The following is an 18,778-nucleotide window of genomic DNA, read 5'->3' on the forward strand; positions in this document are numbered from 1 at the left end:
CTAAAGGAATTCAATTAGTCTCAAACATGAATAACGAAGAAATCGATCAAGCGCGAATAGAGACGGAAAAAAGAAATTTGGAGATCCGAGCAAACATCGACGACGCTTATAAACGAAAACAAGTCGTTCGGACCGAAATGCTCCGACTCACATCCGAAAATCAAAAGGCTGAAAATGATTATCAAAAGGATTTGAAGAAACTCGACGCAAAGAAAAAGGAGATGATACACAAACAAGAATTGGTCAAACAGAAAATCGCGGGACTCAAAGTGGAGGAGAAGCAAGAAGAGTTGAAAAGAAGAGAAGAAATCAATATGCAGCTTGTGACAGACATTAACGATTTAAAAGATAAACAATTAGAAAAGGATAACCAACTCAAAAAGGTGAAAAAAGACACGTTCAAAATTGGTGTATTGATCGAGAACACCACAGATGAAGTCAACGAAATCGAAAAGTCGATTCAAGAAGATAAAATACGAGACAAGTCGCTCCGTGACCAAACAGAAAAGGCGAAAATTCAAACCGCAAAGGTACAAAACCAAACGAAAATTGTTAAGGTTGACAAAGATATGATTATTCAAGAACGACAAGAAGTCGAAGCATCAACAGAAAAGAAACTTGATGAAGTCGACCTCTTGTCAGAAACACTCAATAAATTGGAAAAAGAGACTTTCGACGCTGAGGTCGATAGAGACAGAGCAGAACAAACATTAGCAGACACCACCGAGCGAAATCAACGAATGTTAGACGCTTTAGAAGCCAAGTTGAATCACACATTGAGTCGAGAGAAAAAGGCGATGGACAAGTCGCACAAAAAGAATAATGCCGAAAACAAAAAAGCGCGAGAGAAGAGAAAACAGACCCGGAGAGAAAAACAGAAAGTCGAAGACGCAATTGAAGACCAAAAACTTGCAAAGAAAATCACTGAGACGAAATTGACGACGTTGGAAGAACAAGCAGAAATTCTTGACGACCGCACCGATCAACAAGTCGAGCAGATAACAAATCAGGACGCAGCTATCGAGGCGAAACTCAAAGAAATCAACGAAAACAGAAAAAAAATATCACAACAACAAAAGACCAGATTTGTGGAACAAACAGTTGCTGGTATCGGGGCTAAAGCTGCACCCAAATCTAATATTGTTATAGATAAAGATGTTGAAGCCACTGTCTCTAAAAAATATAAAGAAGAACGAAAGAAAAAGAAGAGTGCGTACGACGACTTTATTAAAGAAGTGGAGGACATTAAGATTGAGGCACCTAAGAGAGAGAAGAAGGCACGTGCTGCTCCATCAAAACCGGAAGATGATCTCTTCGAGAAGGAAATGGAAGAGCGAAAGAAGAAGTACGCATATCTGGACGTTGACGCTGTCGACAAATTACACCGAGATAACACTAAATTGGACCAATTAGTTCGTGAAGAGAAAAGGCAAATTGAACTTGACAGACAAAAGAAATTGAGTGATTTAGTCGACGAACAACAGAAGATCCAAGACCGACTCAGAGAAGAACAAGAGGAGGTTAAAAAGGAATTCCAAGAGAAGCGCGAGAAGTGGCGTAAAGAGCGTAGAGAGGTATATAAACTTGTTAATGTGATTGTCGATATTACCGACTTTTTGCCCACAATTCCAGAAGCGCGTGAGATCTCGTTGAATCAAAGTCAAAGAGCATATAAGATGTTGGAGTGGGAAAATAAGACTGTTGTTGACGATTTATTCAAAGAGTGGGCGACCAGAAGAAATGGATTTATGGATAAGTTTGATGAAACAAGAAAGAGCACAATAAAACATGTCAGGTGTCCCATGAACCCAGTGGAAGAAGATTCACACGACTTCCTTAGTTTCACGAAATTGAGTGGAACGACTGGAAACGGGGACAAGTCTGTTTTTGTCAAATCGAAACAAAGAATGAAAGCAAAGGAAGAGGCAGAAAAGAAGGAAAAGTATGGCATGCTTGGCGAAATGGACGGACACTCTCCCCGATTTGAGATGGGTGTTGACACTGAAATTATGGATGAGAGTGGTCATATTAATAGTGAGAATGGTCCGATACCAATTGCGTTTTTCTTGGACGATATGGACGATGAAGACAAAGATGTGCAACGTAAAATTGAAGCGGAAAAGCGTCGTAAGATGGAAGAAGAACAACGACTCATTGAAGCGGAACAGAAGCGGAGAGCTGAAGAGGAAGCAAGACGTAAAGCGGAACTGGCAGAGAGAGAACGACAAGAGATTGAACGTAAACGACTTGAAGAGCAAAAACGTATCGAAGAAGAAGAGCGTATTAAACGCGAAATTGAAGAAGCAAAAGCGAAGGCTGAACTTGAAAAGCAAAAAGCAGAAGCAGAGCGTGTCAGGCTTGAGAACGAAAAGAAGAGAATTGAAGCCGAAAAACTTCGAATACAAAAAGAGAAAGAAAGACTTGAAGAAGAGAGGAAACAAAAACTCGAGGAGGAAAGGAAGAAATTGGAGGAGAGTGAGCGGATAAGAAGAGAAGAAGAAGACGCAAAAAGAAAGGCTGCTGACGAACTTAGAAAGAAGCAAGAAGAAGAGAGAATAAAAGAAGAGTTGAGACTGAAGCGAGAGCACGAAGAGCTGATGAGAATTGAAGCCATAAAGGCACTTGAGAGGCAAAAACGTGAAGAAGAAGCTCAAAGACTTGAAGAAGAAAAACTTCAAAAACTTAAAGAAGAAAACGAGCGCAAAGAGAGGGAGGAAAATGAGAGAAAGATGCGTGAAGCCGAGGAAGAGAAAATTAGAAAACAACAAGAAGAATTGCTCGAGAAATTGAAAATTGCAAAATTGGCAGAAGAAAAAGCAAAAGCAGAGGCGGCTGAAAAGGCAAAACTTGAAGAAGAAGCCAAACGTGACGCTGAGCGGCTGAGACAACTCAGAGAACAAGAAGAGAAAGAACGCATAGAGAAAGCGAGACTCGAGAAAGAAAGAATAGAAAAGGAACGCATTGAGAAGGAAAGAATTGAGCAAGAAAGAATTGCAAAAGAAAAAGCTGAACAAGAGCGCCTTGTGCAGAAACAAAAAGAAGAAAAAGAAAAAGAACGGTTGGCACAAGAAATGATCGAGAAAGAGAAGCGTGACAAGGAATTAGCTGCGAAAAAACTAGTTGACATGGAAATTGCCAATGAAAAAGAAAGAGCTGAAAAGGAACACAAAGAGAAAGAAGAAAAAGAGAGGATGAAGGCACTGCAAGTTGCTGAGGAGAAAGCGAAAGCCGAGGCTGAACGTGAACGTCTCCGAAAAGAACAAGAAGAAAAAGACCGTCTTGAAAAAGAGCGGATAGCAAGAGAAAAAATGGAACAAGAAGTGAAAGAGCGAGCTGAAAAGATGATGAAAGAAAAAGCAGAGGCGGAAGCACAAGCAGCACAACTTGCTAAAGAAAAGGCTGAGGCGGAAGTTGCTCGTATCAAAGCAGAAAACGAACGAAAAGCTGCTGAGGCTGAGCACCAAGCTATGTTGGAGAAATTAGAAAGGATGAGAATCGAGAAAGAGAACGAAGCGAAAAAGAGGGCTGCTGAGGAACAAGCCCGCAAAGAACGCGAGAAGCAAGAACAACTTTTGGAAGAAAACAGGAAAAGGGAAGAACAAAAACTGCGCGAGAAGGAAGAGGCGGAACGCAAAGAACGAGAGGAAAAGAAACGTGAAATTGAAGAACAGAAACGCAAGATAGAAGAGGAGCGTCAGCGTGTAGAAGACGAGAAGAAAGCGGAAGAGGCGAAGCGTCGTGCCGAGGAAAAGTGGCGACAAGAAGAAAACGAGAAATTGAAATTGGAGAACGAGCGTTTGAGGAAATTGGCTGAAGAGAATGAGCGTCTTGAGAATCAAAGGAAATTGATTGAACAACAACAACATGAAAAAGAAATGGAACTCAAACGTATTGAAGACGAGAAACAGAAGGAGCTTGAAGAAAAGAAACGAGCGATTGAAGAAGAAAGAAAGGCAAGAGAAGAGGCGGAGAGAGTGAGAAAGGAGAATGAAGACAAGGAAATTGCACGCAAAGAAGCCGAAGAAAAAGCCCGTCGTGAGGAATTTGAGAAAAAAAGGAAAGATGCAGAGGAAGAGCGCAACAAGAAAGCGCGGGAGGATATGGAAAGGTATCAAAAAGAAAAGGCGGCAAGACTTCTTAAGAAAAACAGAAAGACGGCAAAGAGACAAGTAGCGCCACTTGCGCAGTCGCAATTCATCAGTCCACTCGGTCGATCTAAGTCGCCAGTGGGAAGTCCAAGATTGTCAGACACTGTCCAGAGAAAGATCGAGGAGAAAGAAGGAAGTGTTGTGATGGGAACAACACCTGTTGCCACACCAACAAAGCGAAGGGGTGTTGTAACGTCGTCTCAACCTGAAGAATCACAAACGCTGTTCTATCCGTCTGCAATCAAGTCGAGTGTGTCATTTTCGACACCAGGAACTCCAGTCAAAGAGAATGTAAAAGCGGACCAGACGATGGGACATTTGTCAAAGAAGGTCAACAGTACAGTCAATTCAGAAATGGTTGAAAAAGACAGACTGAAGACACAAAAGAGTAGACGGTTTTCGTTCAGAGAAAAGAAATATGTTGAAGATATTATGCCGGAGTTAGTCGATGGAGGCGAGGTTAATCTTGAGAGAGAGGGGGTCAGTGGAAAGGTAGCAAAACCAAAAAAGCAAAAACAGTCGGGAAAGAGTCGATGTTCCATTGTTTAAGTACTTTGATTAATGTGTTTTGAGTAGTTCATTTTGAGTTATATAAAGTATATGTGGTAATGTGAGTAATACATCGTTATTATTAAATACTATACAATACAACTATAAATGAATAAAAGAGTTTGTAATTTAAAATCAAATCGAAAGAAGGCTGGAGGGTGATGGCAAATATGTCATATCATTGTTTAACACACAACAAATCATTGTTTTTTCTTCTAAGAACATAAACATATATGACAAAGAGTGGATGCAAATTATAATTGAAGATTTATAATTAGAAATGAACTTCTTCAACTACTAAATACATATGGAATACCCAACAATAAAAGCCCATCACATTCAAAACGTTTGTTAGCAATTTCTATGGTACATAATTGATTTTCAGGGAATAACGGAATATCAAGTTTGGTGGAGTGACAACGAGTCAACGTGGGAGAAGAAAGAAGACTTGGAAAATAGCGAATACAAGCCACTCATTACAAAGTATACCAAGGAGTTTTCACACTCGGACATTCCCCTTAAAATTATAGGTAAATCACTTCTCAATGACACGCTATTTGTTCGGTGGAGAGACGGGTCTTATCAATTCACCTCTGATGTCGGTTTAATATATGACTATCCCGAGTTATGCATTTAACACTTTGTGTATATTTTGTTATATATAACATTGTTTTATGGAGATAATAATATCTGTTATTATTTCCTTTCATATTTTTAGTAAAAAGAGAAGAAATTATTTAATTATAAATAAAATAATTAATTAAAAGGACAACTAAATAGAGATATAAAGGATTCATAAAATTAAACATGTATGATTCACATATTTTTCGTAAACTATTGAAAATGAGTTATTGAAATATTGTGTTCTGCAAGTAATTTTAGTTATAATTAAACTCTCTAGTTTAAGGAAAAAATAATGAATTTCGAATGTTTTTTAAATAATGAACTAGTCTTGATTATCAGAAATGACATTTCAAAATGATATCAACAAATTTCTGAAAAGCATCTTTAAAGAAGATTTGGATGAAGTGACGACAATTGTCACCAAGCAATGCTACAAAGTTGAACAGTTGAATGATATGTTCAAGAAGGCTGAGTTACCCAGTTTAGGATTGAATCGTCAACAGCTTGCTAATCTTGTGGGTGGCTTACAAAAGAGGGAGAAACGTATCAAAACGTTGGTTGAAGAATTCAAATACAAGTACAATTATGTGATGGATATAAGAACTTGGTCTCCTCTTATGTTTGCGCGTTATTTAGTGCACAATGGGGTGGCTCACCGTGATGCCTTTATTATAGCGACTTCGACACAACCAAAGGACTTTATAGAATCAAATGATGTGATCAATGGAATGGATATTGAACTTATAGAAGAAGTCAAAAAGCAGATGCGCAAAGATTATGCGTCCCTTGTTATTTTGAGGGCTTTAAGGGAGACCACAAAGAAACACAACGCATACAAAATGAATAGAAGAGCCTTTGCTGTTGAAGAAATAGTCACAACAGAACAAACCTTTTTTGGAATTATAGAAATCTTGGAGATCTTAAGTAAATGCGAACTTCTTACTGAACCTGAAAGGAAATCATTGTTTGATGGTTTGGACACTGTTTACAATATAAGCAAATTGTTTCTCGAGCAAACTAAAACGTGGTCGAGTGATTATAAGAATGCAAATGTTGCTAACTTCTTTATTGCCTTCTGCCCTTTACTCAAGATGTATATGGATTATGTAGCTAAGTTCAATTTGAAAGTAAAGGCCAAGATCGACTTGGATAAGAAGAAACCGGAATTCAAAAAATGGGTGCAAGAAGAACTCCAAAAATACAAGACAAGCACCATGAACGCCACTGATTTGGCAATTTTGGCAATAACTCCAGTTCAAAGAGTCATGCGATACGAAATGTTGTTGGAACAAGTGTACAAAGCCACACCAGCTTGCCATCCCGACATCAAAAACATGGAAATTGCTATACAAAAGATTCATGTTATGTCCCATCAAGTCGACAAGATGACAAATCAGTTAAAGAAATATCAAGACTTATCAGAAATACTTGGTCGAATAACAGGACTTCAAAACCAATTCTTTGAAGATGGAACGATCTTTATCGACTTGACAAAAGCGTGGTTTGTTAATTACAAAAAACCAATGGAAGTGATGCTAATAATGTACGATAAGATGCTGATAGTGTGTGAATTCGTCGATACTGCTCTGTTGCTTTCTGACCAGACCAAGTATTTGAAATGTTACAACCAATATTTTCTGATTGAACTCACGCTGTGTGATCCGACTGAAAGTGGGATTGATCTGGGTGTGACAAATAATCACATCTGTTTGAAGTTCAAAAGGAATGGGAAGGATGTGTACAATATCTTTAAATTTGAAGAAAACGATGTATTCGAAAAATTTGTAAACGATTTGAAACATTATATTGAAAAAGACAATAAACGGGTTGAAGACGCACAGTCAACAATTCAAGACGATTTGAAGGAAAAGGCTACAAAGGCTAAAGCGTTAATTAACCAAATTGGTAATTTGGACAAATCACGTTTGTTTTTTTTTTGTTGATACTTTGTGGCTTTTTTATTCAAACAAAAAATCACAGGTAGGACCTTGGCGTAAAAGGTATGAAGGGATTGACAGAGAGGAGTTAAACAAGCTGACGAAAAACGTCCATACTACCACAAATACTCCACGTGATGTGCCACAAAGCGTTTCTTCTGCACATGTCAGTACTGATTCAACTTCACAAAGTACGTGTTCAACGTCTACCTTAGGTACAAAGAGCGAGAATGATAAAAAGGAATAAATGTGTTAGTCGTAGTTGTTGTATTAAGAGAGATATGATATACTTTGTAAGAATAGAACGAATAATGAAAATAGATTATTTCCAAAGAGCAATCATCTTTTGTAAAACTAACTCTTTGATGTATTTCAAGTCTTCTTCGGTATGCCTTGTGACGAGACCGACAGCAGAGTCGTTCAATTCGATGATGTAATTTTTGTTTGTTACTGGGTCGTGTATCCCATCAAGAGCACAAATGTCCATGCCAAGTGCGTTAGAAGCGAGGTCGACATATCGCTTATAATCTTCACTCAAAGGAACGTCGTTGTCCGTCTGATTCATCCCCTTTCCTTTCCAACACGAAGAGACTCTCTGAAAGGCTCTGTAATGATTTCCTATCTTCTGGATTCTAAAGTCATAGTCCCACTTAATGTAAGGCTCTGTTGTAATGTACCGATCCTGCATAGCAACCAACGAAACTAAGTCGTCGAAGTCCTCCTGGTTCTCTAACTTCATCTTGCCAAACCCGGCGTGGACCGTCCCTAACTTGGCGACGAGAGGAAACCCGGTGTTGAAGTTCATCGACGTCCATGAGGGGTAATACGTTTGTGGAATCAATGGGAACTTGTCACCAAGCTCTTTATGGATCTTGAGCAATTTGGAGTAAATGACAGGCTTTTCTAAGCAGTTGTAGAGAGACTCCAATGTGTTGACGGAAGGAATGTTACAATACATAAAACCTAAGAGGGTGTTTTTCCAATTTTGCCCAAAAACACCCATACAAGCACCACGAATCAGAAGAAAGTCTGGTTGAAAAGACCGGACTGAGTTCATTGGAGTGTTTGGAATGGCGTATTTGCTTGGTTGGAGAGAAACTATGCATCCGCTATCGCTATAACTTGTCAAGACCATCTCATCCCACATCGAAAACTCGACGACTAACTCAGCCTTTCCTATTTTGCAGTTTTTAAAGAGGTCGTACCAATTAATAGTAGGACGGCCTCCGATCACTAAGAGACGCTTTTGAGACGGTGCGGACTTCATTGATCTTCAAAGTTGATTCTCATAATTAAACATATTATGATTCCTCTTTATTTTTATTTGAGTGAATTACCCGTATGTTTGCGAATAATTCCACTAATATACACAATCAAAAATACATATTTTTATCCGATTTTTCATTACTAAAGTCGTTTTAATATTATTATAGTTTTAAATGCTAAACGTTATTATTCAACTATTAGTATTGTTTGTTTTTAAACGGCATATCCGCACTCTTGGGTAGTTTTATTCGTATTTGAAAACTTTTTAATAACTTGTAATTTAAGAATTAAAAATTACTAGTAAAACAAAAAACATTGAGTGTTTGTCATAAAATATGGAAAAAAAGGATAAAACGTTAAGCAATACAGTAGGGAAAATGAACCTTAGCCCAGGAAATGTACTTTAGCCCAAAGAAATTCCTATATTTTTCTTTAAAAACACGGGTTTTTACTAAAAAACAAATATTTAAGAAAATTGACTTTTATTTAGGTATAGTTTATTATTTTAATATAACAATAGAAAATAATTAGTTTTTCTTTGGGCTAAGGTTAATTTCATGGGCGAAGGTTTAATGGCCCAACTGTAGATCGAATAAATTATATCTATTTTGGAATTTCACCCCAATTATTGAGTTTATGAGAAATATCTTCCCAAAAATGTGTCAAAAACAAGATACTGGTGAAAAAAACGTCGAAAAGAATACGTCAAGTATATTTGAACAGATAGAACCAATATCTTGGTCTTTGAATTGAAACCAACAGGATGCGAATAACCGTTTATTATTGATTGGTAATTATTAGTGTTATTTCCCGTATTTTAGTCTCGATTTATAACGGAGTTGCCTGAAAATGCGAACTTACTATCTTTGCTCTTTGCTAACCAAACAAAAAATAAATTTTCGTCGTTCTTTGTTCTCGAATTGAATAATAAATAACTAGAAAAAATAGAATTTGTCTACAATGGATATAATTGAAAAAGACGAGAACAAAAATGGCAAGTTAAAATGCTGGAAATATATCCAAAAACAACAAAACGCCGAAAATACAATACAATGATTTATTGCACCTGGTTGTCGTTATTTTACAGAAAGAACGGGACGTGCTTGTTCAAAGCCTCGTCCTTTGCCAAGAAGGCGAATATGAAAGGGTTATTGCGCTCGAGCACAACTCGCTTTTTGTTCTCGCACAACGTGTTGAGGTAGTCGTTGATTTCTTTCCCAAGTTCTCCAATTTTTGTCGCACCCATGACAAAATTCCCGTTATAAAAAATAGCATCGAGCCGCTCTAATTGGAACGTTTTGTTCGATTTTTTCGACAATGTGGAGTTGAAAAAGAAGTTGTGTTCGCGAAGAATATCAAGCATGTAGTTATTCACAAAAACTGATGAACTTTTTGCAAACCTCCTTTTCATCGTTTTTTCTTTTGGTCGCTTGTGCTCTGTCCGTTTAGTGAGTTGCGCCGTGAGTTCTTCTGCTTTCTTCCTGATGTTGATATGCTCGCCTTCGATCACAATTGAACATATTTTGGGAGATGTCTCCGTCACCAAAGACGCTTTGCTTGCAGGCTCCAGCTCAATGGAGTAAAACTGATTCACGAGTGCAACAACAACACCCTGTTGATATGAGAAATAGTTTTTAAGCTCCTTTTCTCGGGTGTTGTTCTGTTTGGGATCTTTGCTCATTGCAAATTCCATTTCGAGTGCTTTTTGCAAAGGAGGTTCGGTTTCCAGGGCAAACGAATTTTTATAAGAAAAGATGGCTCTTCCTCGTTTTTTGTTCGTGGGTTTTGTAGAAAAGTGCACTGAATGTGCACCAACGCGATTCATTATGGACGAACTTCGTTTCCCGTTTTTGACGTTTTTTTTGCTGGAAATTACTCACATTTTCTTTTAAATGAGTGGTCTTGCCAAAGCAATGTGCTATTCCAATTTGCCGTTTTATTGAGGAAAATAAGACCGAATTTTGCAAAAGTAAGCCGGTCGAAGCAAATACGTATTCGTGTGGTCTAGTCCTGTTTATTCTCTTGGGGAATGCCACTTTTTCCTCTTTATCTTTTCTTGATATTATTTTTGTCAAGACAAATAGGTTATTGGTAAAAGTTATTGACCAGAATAGTTTGCTCTTTGTTTACCACATCAAATTGCTTTTTGAAAAATCTGCAATTTGGATAAAAAGTATCTGAAATGAAAACTTATTCTAAATATATACACTCCACGTGGGTGCTTATAATCTAATAAGATTTTCTAAATATTCATCAACATTGTTATGGCCAGAAAATATAGTTTTAAATTGTTCTCATCTCATTTTGTTGGGTTAGGTTTATTTATGCTGTCGATTAAAAACGAGGAAATGAGGCACCAATCGGACAACATCAAGAGACGTCCCCAATTTTCTTCGAACTTCACTTCCAGATTTTTTGTTTCTATTTCACAAACTGTTATTAATTGGGGTGAAAAGAAATGGTACATTTATAGCTATAATAGTAAAAATTAACCATACAAAAAGTGCTGTTACTTTTAGTCTTTTAAAATATCGAAAAGTAACAGCACTTTTCTATATCGAAAAATGCTGTTTCAAAAATTAAAGAAAACCACAGGTCGGGCTAATATTGGTTGCCGTTTTTCTATTTGAATTACAACTGAACTATGCAAAAGCAAACTATTTTGTGGAATACGCTCAATCCAAAGAAAAAAGCGTGTGTTTTAAAAAAACTTTGCAAAGTCAAATCAAGTGTTTTAAAAGCACGACAAGCCAGGTCACTGCAAATGTTTTAAGTTTGTTATTGAAACAGACGTTGCTTTATCAATGCTCATTTTGCGAACAAACAACATGTAAACTTGTAATATGACTTGTCTCCCATCCCCAGTCTTTTGATTTTGCGACCGTTTTTTAAGATCCAACAAAAAAGAATTGATTGTCTCAACGTCAGACTTGTGTCTTTTTTGCCTTTGGTTCTAAATTATATTCAATAGAAAACGAACCTTCAGTGTTTTTGTTTTATGAAGTTTATTATTCTGATTAATTTCAAGGAAAGTAAACAGTTTTAAAAATAAAGCAACACTTATCCAGAAAACAACAATAAACAACTGATTATCAAACTATACATTATAATATATCATTTTAGAGGTGAGTCACTCAATGAAAAATCTTGAAAAAGACAGACGAAAGTTCTTTTTCATTTTGTTTTGTTTTTTATTATATACAATAGTAAAATAAACTATTCAGCATCATTACTATGGAAAGATTACACAATTAATGGAAATAAGAAAAGGCCTCCATAGGAGGTTGACATCAAAAGAAGCAACAGAAAAGCCCAAGAACTTCGAGAAAAACAGAACATGCAGTCCAAAACGAACGCCGTGCCTTCTAAAAACGAAGAGAGAACTCCCGACGAAAAGTTGAGCAGTCTGTTCAAATGGACTCGGAAGAGTGAATACGACATTTTATACGACTCAGACGAGATGCCGTACGACAGAACGCACTTCCAGAGAGTCATTTATGGAAGACAAAATGTGATGGGGATTATCATCACGGACAAAGGAGAAGTTTTTGGCAGTTTCCACCCGAAGACTTTACCCCAAGAAGAACAAGAAAGTGATTGGGTCAATGATAACAACTACTTTGTATTCAAAATCAACGACGAGATGTGTAAATTCAAAAAGAGTGAGAAGATGAACACGGAGTGGAGCCTTTATCTTTGTAACGAGAACGACTATTCAGCAAACAACTTCTATTGTGTACTTTCTGCTTTTGGTCTGAGCTGTCCGCTCAACGATGAAAGGAGTGGAATGATCAGGAGAGGATTTTCTGGGTGTTACACGTATGATGACATGCTAGTCCGTGGCGATTATGATAACTTCCATAACATCTTTTTCAAGCCTTCTCGGCTCATTCTAATCCAGTGGTACTGACAAAGTGTAGTGCTTTTCCATACTGTTTTTAATTTAGTAAGTTGTTGTCTTTCTATTTTGTAATTTGAAGGAGTTAGAACAGAAAAGGAAAGAACATAAACAGACATTCAACAAAAAACAATAAATTGAAGTGGAAATGCCAAAATCACATAAAGCGTTATAGGTTCTGCCCAAGCCAGGTAAACGCTTCGGTGATTCCAGTGTTATTTTTGGCAGACACCATATGGAGGGCATGCTTCTCTGCAAGTGCATTGACTCCAAGTTCTTTTTCAAGTTGTTCCTTTGTCAAGCAATTAATAACGTCAGACTTATTGCCAAGGACTAACACAGTGCATTTCTCAAGAAGCTTGTTTTTGCACATTTTGTTCAAAATGTCCCTTGACTCCTCCACCCGCTCATTGTCTGAGGCATCTACTACAAAGACAACTGCCTTTGCATCTTCATAGTAGTGTCTCCAAAGCGGTCGGATTTTGCTCTGCCCGCCAAGATCCATCACTGAAAACGAAACACCACCCACCTTGACACTTTCGACGTTGATCCCGATTGTGGGAATGGTTGTGACTAGTTCCTTGAGCTTCAGCTGGTACAAGATGGTGGTCTTCCCTGCGCCATCGAGCCCAACCATGATGATGTTCGCCTCTTTCTGTCCAAACAGCCGCGATAACAGACTGCCCATTTCTAATCGTGAATGTATGCACTAAGTTACTCAGTTCACTTATACAACCCCAATTGCAGTCCACCAATTGATTTTAGCATTTCAAGGCATTTTTGAATAGGTGGGAAATGATTGGTGTCGGTCACTTCATTATTATTAATTGTTAATCGAATTTTTATTGGGGTGGTAATATTCATTTGTCTTTGCCGGGTTGATAGTGAAAACCTCAATTTCTGTTACGGTCAAAGTGCGAAAAAATGAGAATTTTATAGAACCTTTGATGGGATAATCGGGATTCCATGTTTTTTCAACTTAATTGGCCCGTTTTAAGTCGACAAAATGGGAACTTTTGTTACATTTCGATTGGCTGATTTTGTATTGATAAGAACACCATTTCAGCATATTTGCCTTAATGAACTTGGTTATTAGTTTCTATGCTCTGTTTTTGGACGTCAAACATAACTAAATTTACAGGAACACATCTATCTAAGTATAATTAGCAAAACAATAAGTCTTTCGTTTATACAAAAGGGTGTTTTTTTACTCGTTTTCGGGAAGAATGAATGTTTTTACGGATTGAAACTATTTCTTGACAAAAAACAGACCCAAAATATTTGTTGTTTACTATTTTTGTTAAAATATTATAGTTTTGATATAATAAACTAAATTGATATATCCATTTTAAACAGTCATAAAAAATCTTAAAATAAATGCAAAACTTTTATTTGGTGAAAACTTAACACCAAATGTTTTTTGTTATAATTTCAAACTTAAAAAATAAAAAAACGAAAAAACTCAATATGTTTTAGTCAACAATTCACAGTGATTAACATACAAATATCATTGTTTTAAGAATCATTCAAAAAATTCAAAATATATTTTACTAATTATAATCTTTTATTATAAATTTACTATTATAATATTGTAATTTTACCAGTAATTATGACTTAACTACAGTTAAAAAATCTATCAAATGTCTATTTGGTAATCTAAAACTCCATACTAATTGAAGTTTAAAAAGTCTAAAAACCAAGTGTTTTTCATAATATATTATAATATAATAATATATAAAAAACATTTTGTCTAGAAACAAATCTAAAAAACCAAACATCACCTCAAATTACAGCAATCTACTATTTTAATTTGCCGTTTTATTGATGAAAATAAAACCTCAATTTGCCAAAGTAAGATAATCGAAGCAAATACGACTTATAACTATGTTATTTATATATATTTTACTAGATGTGTTTTATGTGTGTTTTGAAACATTTACTTTGGTTATATAATTATATCAAACACGACTTTAGTTGATATAATATATATAATTGATCGTTTTGATATTTGATATATAATAAGTCGTTGATATAATGACTTTTGAACAAGTTGGATCACACAACTCTATGACAAACAAAAACAAAACAGTCAAGAAAAATTCACACGTATATCGTCAAAATTTTTTTGGATCATCCACAGTGTTGTCGAGATGAGCACTGGGTGCATCAGTTTTAGAGAAGACAGCACAAGTATAAAACCTTCCATATCACACCCGTACACCTCTTGGAATGATCTGATCCACTCCAAGTTCACATCCAAATCGACGTCTCCATACTCCACTGATTTCACAAAGATGTCTCCTCTCATTCCAAGCTCTTCCGACAATTTCAATAATACCATTTTTTGTCTGTGCAAGTCGAGTTTAAAAAATCCGACCAGTCTTTGTTGTAAGTATGTCGATAGTTTTGATGATCTGATGATGGAATCGTATGATCCTTCTGGGGCAAAGGCTTGTCGAATTCTCCTTAATGAGACATCCAGTCTCAGTGTGGAGAACATCCACCGTGTAATTTCTACTGCTCTTTGGTCAAAATGCATTGGAAGTGAAAGTTTGTTACATATCTGAACTGTCCTTTGTGCGGGGTCTATAACACAGAAAGGGAACGGGAAATACACATACTGTTCTGGTGTAAGCTCTGGTGTGAACACGACTGAAAAGAGTGACGACGGTGTTTCGAGGACGATAGGATAAAACATAATAGGATAGAAGTGTCCAGCAAAGACTGGGGTATCAAACGGTTCGAAGAGGTGCATGAATGCACTTGCACACAGTCCGCTACTCGTCAAACAAATAGTTGTGTATGTCTGAACGTGTGCTGAAATTGCACTTGCGATGAATGCGGTGTTATCTTTGAACTGCTTCGATTTTGGTGACTTTGCAATGAACTGCTCGATATTCACAAGTTCGGGTTTCGGGAATGAAAGTGTCAGGAACGTTTTTTCGAGCGAGTCGACGAGATTTGCGATGGATTCTGTCAAGTAGTTGAGTGCGTTTTGTGACGAAAAGTGCAAGACATAGAATCTATAAATAAGTAAGTTGAGAGAGTCATAGAGGGTCTCGAAGAAAAAGTGATTTTTTGTAAGTGAAGTCGAGATGATTGGAAAGTTCATTGATAATGTCATGACAAGTGACGCGTTGTATCCGTCGACTTTTTCCACAAAGAATGGGAAGTGTACAATAAATATCACATCCTCATACTCTTCGTTTTGAATGACTGATCTGCCGCATACAAAAAGAAGGCGATTTGGGATGAAAGAAGTCATGAATTTTGTTTTGTCGTTATGGACTGACTCGGTGAATGGAATATGCCTGAAGTATTGATTCATTGCAAATTTTGTTAATTCACATGTTGTGTGCTTGTTTGGTGTTTTACTCTCGAAAACAACGTCAACCTTTTTACGAGGTTGGTCAGGAAGAGTAGTGATGACAATCCTTGATACAAATGTTGACGTTATCGTTGTTGAATTTCCTTTCGATGAGTCTGTCTACACCAATACAACATGCCTATCGCCGTTTTCATTCCAAAAATAATGTCTGACAAACAAATTTTCTTTCATAAATCGGGCATTTTTATAATAAAAACGACAAGGTAGGCAACTGAATTGAATAATACAAAGACAAACGATACTTCCATTCCACATTGAAAACATCTTTCTTTAGTGTCAATGCTTTAGTAAAGTTATACCATATAAGTCCCCAATGTTGGTAAATGTCGGTACACAGAAATTTTGTTTTTTTGTTTTTCTTTGCTGGAACGGTTCGACGTTTTTGGTACTCTTTTGCACTTTGTAGAGTGCAAGACGAAACAGAGGTGTTTGTGTTAAACGAAACCCAGTCCGATGAGCTCATATTAACACACTGGTGTATGTCAATTTTGTTTTCTTTTTTCATCAAATAACACCCATTCTCTGTAATCAAACCGTTTCGTTGTTTTTTATAATACGAAATAACTTATTTTACTATTGCGTACTGTTAAAAAAACAATGGTTTATTTAATAGTAAAGTATTATTATAGTATTCCACCAGTTCCACAAAGGTTGTTGAATTTGTTGTTGGTCTTTTTTTGACTTTGTCATACATGAAAGTTGGAGTATGACAATATCCAAAGTTGAACATATAAAACTTGGTCACTGACAAGAGATATGTTGATACAAAAAGTGATTTTCATAATCCCATTCAAAAACAAAGTATTTCATTTTACAAAGAGAAGAGTAAAATGATGAACAAGTTTATTTTTTCAACAAATCATATTAATTGTTGAGCAAATCTCACCCCAACCACTTCATGTTTAAAATTTCGATGTAGAATCCAGATATTTAAAAGTAAACAAGAAGCAAATACAATCAATTCCCTATATTATTTACCTTATGCACTTAATTATCGTACAAAGAAAAAACAAAAAAGAAATAAGAAATAAAAATGTTTTTGAAAAAGGATGTAAACCCTAATTATGGTATTTTACAGGGAATATCGCCGATTTGAAAAATACACTTCAATAGTCGAGTAAAGTACTTGAAAAACAAACTTAAATAAAGATAGAACGAGAGAATCGGCAAACCAAATAAAAGTGGATACTTGAAATCGTTAAATTTCCCGTCACTTTGGGACTTGACACCAAAAGCAAACTTGAAATGAAAGTCGACTCCTGTAAAGCTGTTTTTTGAAAAGAATAAAAATAACCGCTCAAAACTTGAAAAAAGGGACAACACCGACGGTTTCAAAAATAGTAACAACAGACGTGTTGGCAACAGAGTTAGAAAAAGTACTTCAAACTCCAATTTGAAATAAGAGATTAAGCCAAAAATAAGAGGCGACAAAGAAAAGGCGAACTCGAAAAGGTGATACAAAGCAAAGATGGCAGAGGAAGAGTATGAGGAAGAATACGAATATGAAGAAGTCGAAGAAGACGAGGAAGAGGAGGAAGACAAAAACGACGAAGACTATGAGTTGGAGGAGATTGAAGTTGAGCAAGACGCCGAAGAGCGTAAGGCCGAAATCATGAGAGCCTCTGAACTGAAAGAGAAGGAACTTGAAGACATGTTGAATGCCGAGTTGTTAGCCCTTCAAAACCAGGATGCCATCGAAAAGGAAAAACGCGACAGGCGTCGTAAAGAAATTGAATCAATCCGGGAGGCTCGTGAAGCCGCTGAAAAGGCTGAGTATGCCAAGATTGAGCAAGAAGAGAGAGAACAAGCCGAGAGAAGAAAGAAATTCATGGAAGACAGAAAGGCTGAAATAGCAGCCAAAAAGGAGATGGACGAGCAAAAGCGTATTGCCGAGTTTGAAAAAATTGAACAGGAAGAAAGAGAGCAAGCTGAGAGAATTAAAAGAGCTGTCAGCGAACGTAAGGATGAACTCAGAAGGAAAAAAGAAGAAGAAGAACGTAAGATCCAAGAAGATTTCGAGAAACAACAACAAGAAGAACGTGACCAGGCCGAGAGAATGAAAAGATCTATTTCTGAAAGACGTCAAGCCATGCTTAAAAAGAAAGAAGAAGAAGAACGCAAGGCACAAGAACAATACGAGAAGGAAGAAAGAGAACTTCTTGAACGTAAGGAGAAGATGAAACAAGCCAGAGAAGAGCAAAAGAGAATTAAACAACAAAAAGAAGAGGAGAAGCGTAAAAAAGAGCAAGAGCAATATGAACGTGAGGCACTTGAAGAGAAAAATAGAAAGGAGTCGATCAGTAAAGCTATTTCAGACTCAAAAATGAAAAGACAACAAGAAGAAGAGGAACGAATTGCTTTCTTCAACAGAGTCATGCAGGCAAATCCAAATGCCGACCAAGAAAAGATCCAGGCTCTTTACCAAAGCTACAAAGAGAAGAAGGACGCCATCGAAAAGGCAAAAGCTGACGCTACAAAGATTTCTGGGACAAAGAAGGTTAAGAAGGTGAAAAAAGTCAAGAAAGTCAAAAAGGCGACGTCGGAAGTAGCTGAGGAGAACGGTGCCGAAGGGTCCAACAAGAAGGTCAAAAAAGTGAAAAAGGTGAAGAAAGTTAAGAAGGTCAAAAAAGTTAAGACGGAAGCCGTTGAAGAGTCTGTTCAGCCAGCACAACCAGAAGAAAAGAAGGAAGAACCAAAAGCTGAAGAGCCAAAAGTCGAAGAAAACAAAGAAGAGAAAAAGCTCACGAGAGAGGAACAAGAGAAAATAATCAAAGAAAAACAAGAAGCCCTTGCTAAAAGAAAAGCAGAAGCTGAGAAGAAGAGAGCTGAAAGAGCAGCTGAACTTGAAAGACGTAAAAAAGAGCTTGAAGAAAAGAAAGCCAAACTTGCCGAGGGAAAATAAATCGTTCATTCCTATGTTTTAACCGTTTTCTTCATTTTTTTATCATTTTATTGGAATTTGGATGAA

General features: G+C 36.7%; 9 protein-coding genes across 9 annotated transcripts; 5 read left to right on the forward strand and 4 right to left on the reverse strand.

Moving 5' to 3' along the window:
* Positions 1-221: 221 nt before the first annotated feature.
* On the forward strand, positions 222-4,697 carry EIN_408520 (trichohyalin, putative; the record flags this gene model as incomplete). The annotated part of the gene is made up of 2 exons (XM_004184881.1): positions 222-1,756; positions 1,796-4,697. The coding sequence occupies 2 exons, from the start codon at positions 222-224 to the stop codon at positions 4,695-4,697; spliced, it is 4,437 nt and encodes a 1,478-aa protein (XP_004184929.1).
* A 307-nt stretch (positions 4,698-5,004) lies between these two features.
* EIN_408530 (hypothetical protein) lies at positions 5,005-5,334 on the forward strand (the record flags this gene model as incomplete). Its single annotated transcript, XM_004184882.1, has 2 exons — positions 5,005-5,047; positions 5,102-5,334. 2 exons carry the CDS (start codon positions 5,005-5,007, stop codon positions 5,332-5,334), a joined length of 276 nt encoding a protein of 91 aa, XP_004184930.1.
* A 328-nt stretch (positions 5,335-5,662) lies between these two features.
* EIN_408540 (Rho/RAC guanine nucleotide exchange factor, putative) lies at positions 5,663-7,505 on the forward strand (the record flags this gene model as incomplete). Its single annotated transcript, XM_004184883.1, has 2 exons — positions 5,663-7,244; positions 7,306-7,505. 2 exons carry the CDS (start codon positions 5,663-5,665, stop codon positions 7,503-7,505), a joined length of 1,782 nt encoding a protein of 593 aa, XP_004184931.1.
* A 75-nt stretch (positions 7,506-7,580) lies between these two features.
* On the reverse strand, positions 7,581-8,525 carry EIN_408550 (synapsin-3, putative; the record flags this gene model as incomplete). The annotated part of the gene is made up of 1 exon (XM_004184884.1): positions 7,581-8,525. The coding sequence occupies one exon, from the start codon at positions 8,523-8,525 to the stop codon at positions 7,581-7,583; it is 945 nt and encodes a 314-aa protein (XP_004184932.1).
* Positions 8,526-9,605: 1,080 nt separating this feature from the next.
* EIN_408560 (hypothetical protein) lies at positions 9,606-10,217 on the reverse strand (the record flags this gene model as incomplete). Its single annotated transcript, XM_004184885.1, has 1 exon — positions 9,606-10,217. The coding sequence occupies one exon, from the start codon at positions 10,215-10,217 to the stop codon at positions 9,606-9,608; it is 612 nt and encodes a 203-aa protein (XP_004184933.1).
* A 1,644-nt stretch (positions 10,218-11,861) lies between these two features.
* On the forward strand, positions 11,862-12,434 carry EIN_408570 (hypothetical protein; the record flags this gene model as incomplete). The annotated part of the gene is made up of 1 exon (XM_004184886.1): positions 11,862-12,434. The coding sequence occupies one exon, from the start codon at positions 11,862-11,864 to the stop codon at positions 12,432-12,434; it is 573 nt and encodes a 190-aa protein (XP_004184934.1).
* Positions 12,435-12,591: 157 nt separating this feature from the next.
* EIN_408580 (ADP-ribosylation factor, putative) lies at positions 12,592-13,110 on the reverse strand (the record flags this gene model as incomplete). Its single annotated transcript, XM_004184887.1, has 1 exon — positions 12,592-13,110. The coding sequence occupies one exon, from the start codon at positions 13,108-13,110 to the stop codon at positions 12,592-12,594; it is 519 nt and encodes a 172-aa protein (XP_004184935.1).
* Positions 13,111-14,511: 1,401 nt separating this feature from the next.
* EIN_408590 (hypothetical protein) lies at positions 14,512-15,750 on the reverse strand (the record flags this gene model as incomplete). The annotated part of the gene is made up of 1 exon (XM_004184888.1): positions 14,512-15,750. The coding sequence occupies one exon, from the start codon at positions 15,748-15,750 to the stop codon at positions 14,512-14,514; it is 1,239 nt and encodes a 412-aa protein (XP_004184936.1).
* Positions 15,751-17,278: 1,528 nt separating this feature from the next.
* EIN_408600 (hypothetical protein) lies at positions 17,279-18,712 on the forward strand (the record flags this gene model as incomplete). The annotated part of the gene is made up of 1 exon (XM_004184889.1): positions 17,279-18,712. The coding sequence occupies one exon, from the start codon at positions 17,279-17,281 to the stop codon at positions 18,710-18,712; it is 1,434 nt and encodes a 477-aa protein (XP_004184937.1).
* Between the last annotated feature and the right edge of the window lie 66 nt (positions 18,713-18,778).

The sequence above is a fragment of the Entamoeba invadens genome, assembly GCF_000330505.1.
Source record: "Entamoeba invadens IP1 unplaced genomic scaffold scaff_1105074726225, whole genome shotgun sequence".
NCBI classification, from domain to species: Eukaryota; Evosea; order Mastigamoebida; family Endamoebidae; genus Entamoeba; species Entamoeba invadens.